General features: G+C 36.3%; 1 protein-coding gene across 5 annotated transcripts in view; it reads left to right on the top strand.

The window, feature by feature from the left end:
* The window catches only part of SLC7A2 (solute carrier family 7 member 2), a 73834-nt gene that overhangs the window by 42156 nt on the left and 19542 nt on the right, over positions 1-12136 (top strand). For 4 of the 5 annotated variants that reach the window (XM_082680433.1, XM_082680435.1, XM_082680434.1 and 1 more), the window contains exons 2-7: positions 1273-1663; positions 2144-2299; positions 5480-5645; positions 6798-6931; positions 8198-8420; positions 10273-10412. In XM_082680433.1, the coding sequence (XP_082536559.1) occupies positions 1288-1663; positions 2144-2299; positions 5480-5645; positions 6798-6931; positions 8198-8420; positions 10273-10412 (1195 nt within the window). In that variant the 5' untranslated portion in view covers positions 1273-1287. Of the gene's footprint in view, positions 1-1272; positions 1664-2143; positions 2300-5479; positions 5646-6797; positions 6932-8197; positions 8421-10272; positions 10413-10661; positions 10799-12136 lie in introns of all 5 variants that reach the window. The other variant, XM_082680436.1, reaches the window with a different exon arrangement.

Here is a 12136-nt window from a genome sequence, read left to right as displayed (position 1 = left end):
ATAACATTCAGCCTCTGTAGATCATTGTGCAATCAGGGTAAACATGATTCTGAACTTCTAAAAGTTAAATACATTTAACTTTATTGACTGAGAAGCTGCATATATTATTATATTCCCTATTCCTCAGTTATTTCTTAGTCTTCTGAATTATATGTCTCCATAGACAAGGCCATATAGTGCCTTTTCATTTTTATATTTCTTTTGTATATAAGTTGTACATAGTCATTGGAGGTAAATTTAGAAACATATTAGCTATATAATATATATTGTATATTACCAGTATTACTGTTAATATTTTGGTATATTTTGCTTCAGACTTTTTACTGTAATATGTGTATTTTTTCCTCACTAAATCCACGTTTTATAACCTGACGAATTTTTTTTTTCACTGTTAGGTTGTTTGGGCCTGTAAGGTATGGGGAGTGAGACCTTCTGTCTACCTTATTCATTCCATTTAAAAAAGAATATATCAAACTTGGCATGGACTTTGACTTTATTTATTTATTTAGAAATTGCAAGTAAATACGAATAAACATGTGTGTTTTATTACAAATGCATACTTAAAGCATAAGTGAATAGCAGTTTTATTGAGAAAATTCTAAGCATGTTTTGGGGGGAATTCTTTTAATTCTAAAAGGTTCAAGTGGCTCCACATTAAAATGAAACAAATGAAAGCAGAGCTCACACATATTTGATAAAGCTGTAGACCACATAAGGATGGCGTTTTTACCTGCTTTTAGGCAACACCTAGAATGTAAGTCTGGTAAAGCTGGAGGCCATACCAGCGTTCCACACCATACTAGACATAATCTTGGCACAATCCCTGGCGTGTAATAAGGCTTAAAAAAATATGAATTCAAGGAATGATTGAAGAAAAGAGACAGAGAGAGAACCAGAAAGATGAGGTGATTTACCCCTTTGCCTGAAGCAACGACAAATAAGCCATCTCTTGGAATATATTTCTATGGGCATATCCTTAAAAATTGCAACAACAAGCAAAAATGGCAAATCTTTTTAATCCCCCAAGGCTCCTATTCCTTTGCTCCCCAAATAAGTCATTTGTGGCAGATCCTTCTAAAAGGCCACATCAGAGTGAGCTCTGAGAAAATCACAGCTTTGGCTCATTCAGCCCTCCTTCTGATTGCTCCGGGCCGCACCTCCAGCAAGGAGTAAAAGCAATCAGGTGGCACAGCTGTGCGGAGAAGCTGGGAGGGTAACTGGACGGATGACAGTTCCAGATCAGCTTTTAACCCCCTCCCTTCTCTTCTTCAGGTTGCCATCTTCAGAATGATTCCCTGCAGAGCAGCACTGTCTTTTGCGCGATGTCTGATCCGGAGAAAAATCGTCACTCTGGACAGTCTAGAAGATACCAAACTGTGCCGCTGCTTATCCACCATGGACCTCATTGCCCTGGGCGTTGGAAGCACTCTGGGTGCCGGGGTTTACGTCCTCGCTGGCGAGGTTGCCAAAGCGGATTCTGGCCCCAGCATCGTGGTCTCCTTCCTCATCGCTGCGCTGGCTTCCGTGATGGCAGGCCTATGCTATGCTGAATTTGGGGCCCGAGTTCCCAAGACTGGGTCTGCCTATTTGTACACTTACGTTACTGTCGGAGAACTGTGGGCCTTCATCACTGGCTGGAATCTCATTTTATCTTATGTGATAGGTATGTTTGCAAAAAAATCAACCAAATTGGGTAAAATGGTAGAAATGGCACTCCTGAGTCAGCGGCCTTAGGGTTCTGTGATAGGTCTGCATTAATTAGCGAGTAGGTGATCAGAATGTATCTGTTGATCCCTGCGTGTCTCATTTTTCTCACCTCTAAATAAAGTGTCTCCTTCTAGTTGCAAAATTCGGTGATTCTGCTTCATCTCTGAATATGCCATCACTTAGTGGGTTTGAAAACCTTTCTTAAAAAACGATAGCTCTTTAATGCAAATAAAATTGCCTGATTCCACAGTTATGGACTTGAGCATTTCATTGCTATTGTGTAATTATAAAGTTATCAAGATAATTTTATATGTGATTAAAATGTTCAATTCTGTCTGAACTAACCCATGATTATCCTAGAATAGAGTAGCAAAAGATGTTATGTTAATTTTCTCCCACTGACCTTGTATTCTCTGAACGTTCTGTGTTTTGGAAGGAACGTCAAGTGTTGCAAGGGCTTGGAGTGGCACCTTTGATGAACTTCTTAGCAAACAGATTGGTCAGTTTTTCAGGACATACTTCAAAATGAATTATACTGGCCTTGCAGAGTATCCTGACTTTTTTGCTGTGTGCCTTATATTACTTCTAGCAGGTAAGAAAACCAATTACACTTCTCCCTAAGATGAGCCGGGCTAGTTGTCCCAGGAAAATAGGTTACCACTGAATTTGGGACCTGAGTTCGAAGGTTAGGCAGCATACTTATACACATAAGTTACTATTGGACATCTGTGGGCCTTGTGACTAGCCAGAATCCCATTTTATCTTCTGTGATAAGTATGTTCCAAAAATAAATCTAAATTACATGGAACGGTAGAAATAGTACTTCTGAGTCCGTGACACCTGGAATGCACTAAATAATCAGATACGGTACATAAATTTTATAATACTAATTGGAGATTTGCAGGAATGGCAACAAAGCTTCAATAAGGAAGGATATAAAATTTTTGGCCTTATTTCATCTTGTTAGTTACAACTAAGGATATTTGCAAGCATACTGTTTCTAGAAGAAATTCTGTCTTTCTATTTATGCCTATATAATGTAGACATCTGGTTGAAAAAGGGAACATATTCAAACCACCCATCATTTTTTTTAATGTAGACATTATGGAGACAAACATACTTGATATTAGAATTTTCCTGGTTTCATCAGTTGTGTAGCATAATAGTTTAGAAAGGCATAGGAATTAGAGTGACCAGGTTTTCAATTCTACTCTGCCACTTACTATCTTTAGAACATTGAGTGACGTAATCTTTCCATGACTCAGTTTGTTCATCCATAAAATGAGGACGTCAATGTTTATCTTGTGCAGGCTTTTTGCTTGATGCATGGTAAGCGCTTAGATGGCCGGCAGTTTTATTTTGTAGGCATAGCTCATCCCTGCTGTCCCCTAATATTTGTTTTAATTATTTGAGCGTTTTCAATTTTGATTGTCATCCTACATGGCACTCCTGCTTAAATCCATCAAGGATTGCACTAAGAATAAAGTCCATGTTTGTTCCCATTTCCTGGTTGATAGACCCTTGCTTTCCTGTCCAACCTTATCACTAGCTACTTTCTCCCTATCTTTCTATAAATTTTCCTTATAAAATTACATAATTAAAAAAATAACTTTACCCTTTAAAACGTTAGCCATTAATTTAATGTTTTAGGTAGGGATATGGGTAGGGACATGAACAAAATTTATAGGTCCAAGTTATTTGGCATTTTCCTTCTAATGTCAAGAAAAATTGCATGAATTGTTTTTCAACAGGTGATAGGTTTTATTTGTTTCGGTTTCTCAACCGCCTAGCTAACATTAAATTAGTTACATCACATTTTATTTAAGGATGGTTTCAGTGACCTTAAATATTCAGCTTTAATCTCTAAACGATGAGAAGCATGTAGTTATGACACAGTTTCAGTCATTAAATTCCATGGCAAGATTCAGGCCTTGGCCTGTATTTTATGTCCCATGTTCATCAACCATCATGTCTTTTCTTTCAGGACAGGCTAAGATTACATGACAACTTTGTTCTTAGAAACTTCAAAGACCAAAACCTCCTGTTGTAATCTTTATTCATATTGTAATGCCAAATGTCTTGTCAACTGAGGCTGTTGTTTTATTAAAGATACAAGGGAAGTGTATGCAGCATTTAGATGAGAAGGCTAATTTACTGGTGGGAGTTGGGGATCTCAGAATGGAGAGTGCACTTGGGGTATTGGGAAACTTTTATAAAACTTGGCGGTGGCTTTGTTATTTTCCCACATGTGTAGTAGTATAGTGTATATTTCCAAGGTGTAGAGTTATATAGTGTTTCCTAATCTGACAGATAGTCACAGAGTCAGTAATTGTACTGACCAGTTTTCCTTTATATTAGTATAGTTGTATTCTTGTATAATTCTGGGAATTATACAGGTAGGAGAATGCAATTCAGCTTTTCTCATCTCTACTTGGATAATTTTGCTTATTTGATCATGGGTGGTACAGATAACGGGGAAGAAGCAAGTATGTATGTGATATAAGCCTTTCATCACAGTTATTTCCCCAACAGTAAAAAGTAAACTTTCTTCGATCCATAATTCATATCTTATACAAGATGTATTAAAGATATAGATATGATAGATATAATCATGAAAGTACTGGAAGGAAACAAAAGTGAATGTTTTGGGGTTAATATTAGGGAAAATCTTTCTAGAGGTAGAAACTAAAGAGGAAAAATGTATATTCTAAAACTTTCTTACATGTTTAATCAACACTAAGATTAAAAGTACATGATAAATTGGGGAAAACATGCTCTTACATATACAGTGAGAGAGCTTATAGCATTATTGTATAAATAAGTCTTATAAATCAATATGAATAAGAATAGCCTAATGGGAAAAAATGGACAATTTAAATTGGGCCAAACTTTCTGGAGACTGTTTTGATGGTGTGAACCAAAAGTCTTACATAAAGTGTATACCGTTGATATGGTATTACCTTATAGAAAATTATTGTAAAGAAATAATTAGAAAGGGTAAAAAGATATTTATAAAAGGATGATTAGGTCAGTACTGTTTATAGTTGTAAGAAACTAACAGTGACCTGATTGTCTGTAAATATAGGAGTAAATTGTAGTGTCTCCATATAGTAGAAGAGTCTGTGATGGTTAAAAATGAGGCTATATGTTTGTTGACATGTAAATGTGTGCCTGTGTGTCTTTGTGTGTGTGTGTGCAAAATTCTGGAAAGGAAATTACACTTGATCTTTATTTCCTTTCTTTTTTTTTCTTTTCTGTATCTTCAGGTTACTTGAATAGGAAATTGATTGCATTTACAATCAGAATATAAAAATAAAACTATTAACGTGAATAGATTTAACAAAATATTTTTTGTCATGACCATTGAATCATTATTTTGTTTAATGTGTTCTGTAAATATGAGGCAGACAATATGATTGAGCTTCTACTTTAAAAATGTTTCAGCCATTAACCTTGAAATGGCTTTTTAGAACAGCATTTCATTAAAATTAAGTTACTTTACCTACCCATTGATAATAAAAGCCAGTTACTAAATTGATTCATTTATCAGAGAGTTTGGGATCTCCTGGCTATGAGCACAGTCTGCATTCTGAAATCAAGTTAGTTTTATTCACAGTTAGGTGACTAAGAACTCTCAATAGAAAGGGGTAAATGTCAGTTAAATATATGAATGCTGATGAAAGGATATCCTAAAGCTTGTAACTATCTCAGAATGCTGTTGCCTTTTCCTAAAGGTTAGGTAAACACTAAAATACCCTTTCTTTTTCCATAGGTCTTTTATCTTTTGGAGTAAAAGAGTCTGCTTGGGTGAATAAAGTCTTCACAGCCATCAATATCCTGGTCCTTCTCTTTGTTATGGTCGCTGGGTTTGTGAAAGGAAACGTGGCAAACTGGAAGATTAGTGAAGAGTTTCTCAAAAATATATCTGCAAGTGCCAGGTTAAATATTCGGGTTTTTCCTCTCCTATTTTGAGGTTTTTTTTAAATATTTGCTTGCTTTTGTCTTATGTTACATTTTCCTCTAGAAAAACTGTTCTCAGACTTTTTGCTTCAGAGAACTTCCTGAAGGTCTGTTCTGTTTCAAGACTGTTCTTCCTGAATGCATAGGTGTGCTCACTACGGAGCAGCTGCTTAAAGCCATGCAGTTGCTGGTTCTTAATCTCAAGCCTGGTTCCAGTTTTAAGGAAGAGCAAGGACAGGTCCTAACCATTGGAAGGATGGTTTTTTCCCTCCAAAGATTTGTCACCTCAAAATAACAAAGAGCATTTTTGAGTCATGCATCCTTTAGTTTTTCCTTTGGGGACACCCTTTGGTTCCATTGCATCCTTTCAACCTTGTAGTAATTTTCACGCCTGCTGGTTTTTTTGAGAATGTTATTGATTGCATAAGCAGAATTGTCTATGTATTTCACTTTAAACCTGATAATCTTAAATATTAAATTAATTATATATGAAAGGTTTCATCCTAAGATTTATTTAAGCATAATATTACTATGTGTAAATAAGATTACAAAAATTTCTATCACATGAAGTCATGTACATGTTTTTCTTTACATATGTTGTTTGTAGCCATTCTGATGAGGCAAAAATTTAGTATCCTCTGGTTTTATATAATTTTTCACATGTAATAGAATATTCAACTTCAGTATTATTAATCAAGATTAGAGAATTTTATTTCACCTTGTCAAAAGTCCTCTTAGTAAATTTTTCAGATGTACAGTCTGCCCCACTGTCCACAAGAAGAGAAAGTTTCTTGTCTTTATTTCAGATCATGGCCCATATATGGGGTCTCTGTTCTCAAAATCCCGCCTGGCTATGAGTTCCGGCCAGAGTGGAACTGAGTCTTCTGCTTATGCTAAAGATCAGCCTCTAGTTGAGTGCTGGTAACCGGAGAGGGGTGCCGTTATTGAGAACACCACCCCATCCTCTAGGATAGGGTGAAAAAAATCAGAGTTTACCTTCAGTTTTGTACACATCAGCTTCCAAGGGCTGATGAACACAATAACCTTCCGAGGCTGTAGTTTGAGACAAATTGCTTGAAGAAGCAGTTTTCTAGGAAAATGACTTTCCAATGTGCTTCTCTCTTCCTTAGGGAGCCACCTTCTGAAAATGGAACAAGTATCTATGGGGCTGGTGGCTTTATGCCTTATGGCTTTGCAGGAACTTTGGCTGGGGCTGCAACCTGCTTTTATGCCTTTGTGGGATTTGACTGCATTGCAACAACTGGTAAGAGCAAACTCTTAGCTCTATGTCGAAGGAAAAATTGTTCTTTGAACCACATGAGTACCCATAGGTGACAACAGAGGTTCAAGGGAAGAGAGTGGAATTTGGGATAATAAGGGCTGGTTCCAGACCCAGAAGTAACACCTGCTGTAGAAAAAGAAACTTAGTGAAACTCTCTGAGCTTTGGTTTCCATATTGGTAAAATCAGGAGAGCAATACCTACCTCTGAGATGTTATGAAGGGCACCTAAGATTAGGAAAAATACTTTGCAAGTTGTCAGCTACTTTGTAAGTGTTGGTCATAATTACTACCCTTAACCTTTGGTCTGAAAGTGCTTTGGTCTGAAAGTGCTTTGGTCTGAAAGTGCTATCACAGTGAGTAACAACGATGATCATGCTCTTAAATTGTTTCTTCTTTAACAGGACAAAATACGTTGTGGTAATTCTTTTCTCTTTATCCTGTACAACAAAGTAATCATGCTACAATTAGTTAGTCTCTAAATGCTTCCTCTGGGTTCACCTTATTGCATGGCCTTATAATTGACCATATTTTGGGTGTTTCAACTGCCAAATTGTATTAGAAAGATTGAAAAAGTGCTGTTTTTTATTAAAACTAAAATTTAATATAAATCAATGCACTGAGGAGAAGTTTGTCTTCATATATATGGAAGCCTTCATAATTAAGGGCCTGCAGAATGCCATGATGTGTAATCTCTGTGGAGGAATCATTTTCCAAATGGATTAAGACTTCTGTTCTATCCCTAAACATTTAATAGTGCTGGGATAACATATTTTTTCTTTCTGGAAATAGGAAACTGACTTGCAGGATTTCTTGCTTTCTCTTCTTGCCTCTGGGCTTTGATCTTTTTTATTTTATTTTATTTTATTTTTTCTTTTTTTTTTTTTCCGGTACGCGGGCCTCTCACTGTTGTGGCCTCTCCCGTTGCGGAGCACAGGCTCCGGACGCGCAGGCTCAGCGGCCATGGCTCACGGGCCCAGCCGCTCCGCGGCATGTGGGATCCTCCCGGACTGGGGCACGAACCCGCGTCCCCTGCATCGGCAGGCGGACTCTCAACCACTGCGCCACCAGGGAAGCCCGGGCTTTGATCTTTATGTGACAGCACAGGACCCTCAAGAAGAGAAGAAACGTCATGTAGCATAGATGGAGCAAGCTGAGAAAACAGAAGGGACAGAGCGGAGTAGAGTTACTATGAAGGAGAAGAATTCATGTTTTATTAAATATGCAAATCTTTCGTTTATGTTTCCTTAGGTGAGGAAGTCCGGAATCCTCAGAAAGCTATTCCTATTGGAATTGTGACTTCTCTGCTCGTTTGCTTTATGGCCTATTTTGGGGTCTCAGCAGCTTTAACACTGATGATGCCATACTACCTCCTCGATGAGAAAAGCCCCCTTCCTGTAGCGTTTGAGTATGTTGGATGGGGTCCAGCCAAGTATGTCGTTGCAGCAGGCTCCCTCTGTGCTTTGTCAACAAGGTACATTGCATTGCCTTTGGGGCAGGGCTGTCTGGGCTACTGCAAAGGTAGTCAGTGCCTAAAGAATTGCTTTTGTATGTTTTAAAAATAATCCTAATAGGAGGAACACATTATACAACTGTATTCTCTGAATAGTTCGCCCAAATTGCCATATCAAAATCTTAAGTGATAAAAACGTTTCCCTCGTCAGTTAAAACTCAGTTTTTCAAGATAATGATGATCCAAGCTTCTGTGGATATATATGGCATTAATACACACTTATATATTTCATACATATTCATACATATATATATGTACTGTAAAACTTTACAATGCTTATACTAGTATGTTCCCCTGCTGGCTTTGGTGTTACTTGTAGTGCTACAGACATTTGAGACCTTATGTGCAGACTTGACATTTTCTGCTGTCTTTTAAAATAATATCAAGTCTGTAATGAGTGGAAACTATATGCTGTGGCATTGTTAAGTATAATGTGCTTTTTATTATGAAGCACTGAGACTTTTTCCTGTCAGCACTGATCAGAGTGAATTTGGTGTAGAAATGGAAATTACTGTTCTCAAGTTAATGGTGGAAATTTGTATAAATCTATGCGAAAAGAATAGTTGAATCTCAAGTATTCAGATGTTCAGTAGCTGCTTATTTTATTTATTTTTTTTCAGTAGCTGCTTATTTTAATACTTTATGATTCGTTTCTCAAGTTTCCTGAGCTACTCATATTTTAATTTAACATACGATCATAAGATATTTCATTTGAGTTTTATAGTGTGCTATACTTAGAGCATTCTTACGAAGAGAAAAATTAATCTCTGCTTGATTACTAATTTTCTAAAAGTCAGAAATTGGAAAAAGAATTTTTTTTGTATAATTCATCAGCCTAGCTTTTTTTCCCCTCAAACTCTCTTTTATTTTGTATTCAAGATAATATTAAGCAGCAATTAGAAATTACCCCTGTTGGTTTCTTAGCCATCTGCCAGTGTTGAGGTTTATTCTAAATAGTTTCAAACAGTTTCAGAAATCTGAACTGTGGTGATACCTTGCCACCATGGTCTTAGAAGAGAGATGGACAAAGATTTATTTGTGGCCAACTCAACCCAGCTTTATTAAAAGATAAAGAAGACGGATTTAAAAAATATATTTTACTTACTTTCTCTTTCAGTGGTTATTTTTTACAACTAATTCATGTATGGAATGATGCAGCCAGTAAACACACAAGTAATTCAAAACATCTAAAGCAAAAAATCATTTTCTTAAACTGCACTGTTACTAACGTTTAATTGCGGCTGTTTTTATGTACTAAATATACAGTGAGTTGATTTTTTGTGTGTCTTTTTCTGTCTTGATTATCTTATGATGCTAAGAATTATTAATTTGATCAAAGATCACACTATATGAGGAAAAATAATGGTAAAATAAATATGAAAAATGTGTAGTTATTGAATAAATGAAGTGACTATACTATAAAATCAAATTACTTAATCTTTTCTGTAATTACATATCAATTTATAAATTTTATTTTCTAAGTTAAAAATGTCTTAATGATATAATTGGTTTTTTTTTTGGTCTTAATTCCTTAGTTTTAATCTAGTAGTAATCATGGGCCTCCACAAATTATTTGCAGTATTGTTTTTAGTCTGATAATTGTGCTGGGCAAATATCTGTAAGAGAATAATAAGTAGCACAATGGTTAATTGGTATCTATTTTTAAATGCCCAATCATAATACATTTTAAAATAACAAGACTTCATAATCACAGCTGTGATGCTGAGTTTTATGCGATTACTTAATTTCAGTTCTGGGATGTAATCTTGCATGAATGTGTTTGCCATACTGCATGTGTTTGCTTTTTATTCAGTCTTCTTGGATCCATTTTCCCAATGCCTCGTGTAATCTATGCTATGGCGGAGGATGGGTTGCTTTTCAAATGTCTAGCTCAAATCAATTCCAAAACGAAGACACCAATAATTGCTACTTTATCATCGGGTGCGGTGGCAGGTGAGAGAGTTGACTTTTATTAAGTAAAGGGGGATCTTTTTTCATCGAGGATTCTGGAAAAAAAATTAGGTCGTTTTCTGTTTTTATGTATATAAAGATTAATAACTTCTTTGTGAATATTTCCGATTTTGAATTTCTTTTTTTGCTGTAGGTTCTGCACTTTAGTGTGTCCAGTCTTTACCAGTATATACTCATCTAGAATAATACTTGTAATAACTCACATGTGGATTATGAATTTTTCTGTTCTAGTCTTCTGGGTTCCATGTTTCCTTTGCCCCGAATTCTGTTTGCCATGGCCCGGGATGGTTTACTGTTTAGATTTCTTGCCAGAGTGAGTAAGAGGCAGTCACCAGTAGCTGCCACATTGACTGCAGGGGTCATCTCTGGTAAGCTTTACAAACATAGGATTCTTCAACATTGGACTTGAGCATTTTATGCGCATGCATGGACTTATAAAGAGGGTCTGCTTGCTGTGCATGTAAGTTAAGAACAAAATCACTGATAAATTAGGGTATAAACATTGGAATCACATCTGCAAATTGTGGTGGTGGTGCTCTACCGAAATTCATAACTGACCCTTTGGGATTTGGTCCTATTTCGTTATCTTAACCTTTGGGGCTTCTAACAAATGCGCAAAGGTTTGTGATATCAGCTATCAAATGCTTTTCAGATCGATGAATGACCACATAAAATTATTTATTGACACACGAAATGTTAATTAAAGAATGATTACTTAATACTTGAATTGTTAATTAAAAATAATGATTCAATATTTTCTTTTTCGTCCAGGATTTAAGTTGAATATTGCTAAACGACCATGGGATTTTTGAAAAGCTAAAGTTTACCCATTCTTAATTAAATATAAGAAATGTCAAAGATAATTTATACTTGGTCATTGTTATCACTGCCCTCAGTATGGTGGCTAACCCCACTTCCTGGGCCATCATGGTTCTCTAAGAGTTACTAATACCTATACGGTCATAAACCCCATTAGGAATCTATTTTCCCTTTCAACAGTTATGATATTAAGTCATGTTAAAAAAAAAAAAAACACGAACTCCATTTGCCTACCTTTTGGCATGTCATAATATCCACGTAAAATGCTTTTGGACAGATCCTTTTTTTTTTCTCACAGCTCTTTTTTAATTTTTTTAATATGTCTTTATTGGAGTATAATTACTTCACAATGCTGTGTTAGTTTCTGTTGTACAACAGAGTGAGTCAGCCATATGCATACATATATCCCCATATCCCCTCCCTCTTGAACTTCCTTTGCACCCTCCCTATCCCACCCCTCTAGGTACTCGCAAAGCACCGAGCTGATCTCTCTGTGCTATGCCACTGCTTCCCACTAGCTATCTGTTTTACATTTGGTAGTGTATATATGTCGATGCTTCTCTCACTTCACCCCAGTTTCCCCCGCTCCCTGTGTCCTCAAGTCCATTCTCTATGTCTGTGTCTTTATTCCTGCCCTGCCACTAGGTTCATCAGCACCATTTTTTTTTAGATTCCATATACGTGCGTTAGCATACGGTATATGTTTTTCTCTTTCTGACTTACTTCACTCTGTATGACAGACTCTAGATCCATCCACCTCACTACAAATAACTCAATTTTGTTTATTTTTATAGCTGAGTAATATTCCATTGTATATATGTGCCCCATCTTCTTTATCCATTCATCTGTTGATGGACATTTAGGTTGCTTCCATGTCCTGGTTATTG

The sequence above is a fragment of the Grampus griseus genome, assembly GCF_964374135.1.
Source record: "Grampus griseus genome assembly, chromosome: 21".
Lineage (NCBI taxonomy): Eukaryota > Metazoa > Chordata > Mammalia > Artiodactyla > Delphinidae > Grampus > Grampus griseus.
The sequence above is the reverse complement of the archived record's forward strand: the minus strand, read 5'-3'. Positions and strand labels throughout refer to the sequence as shown.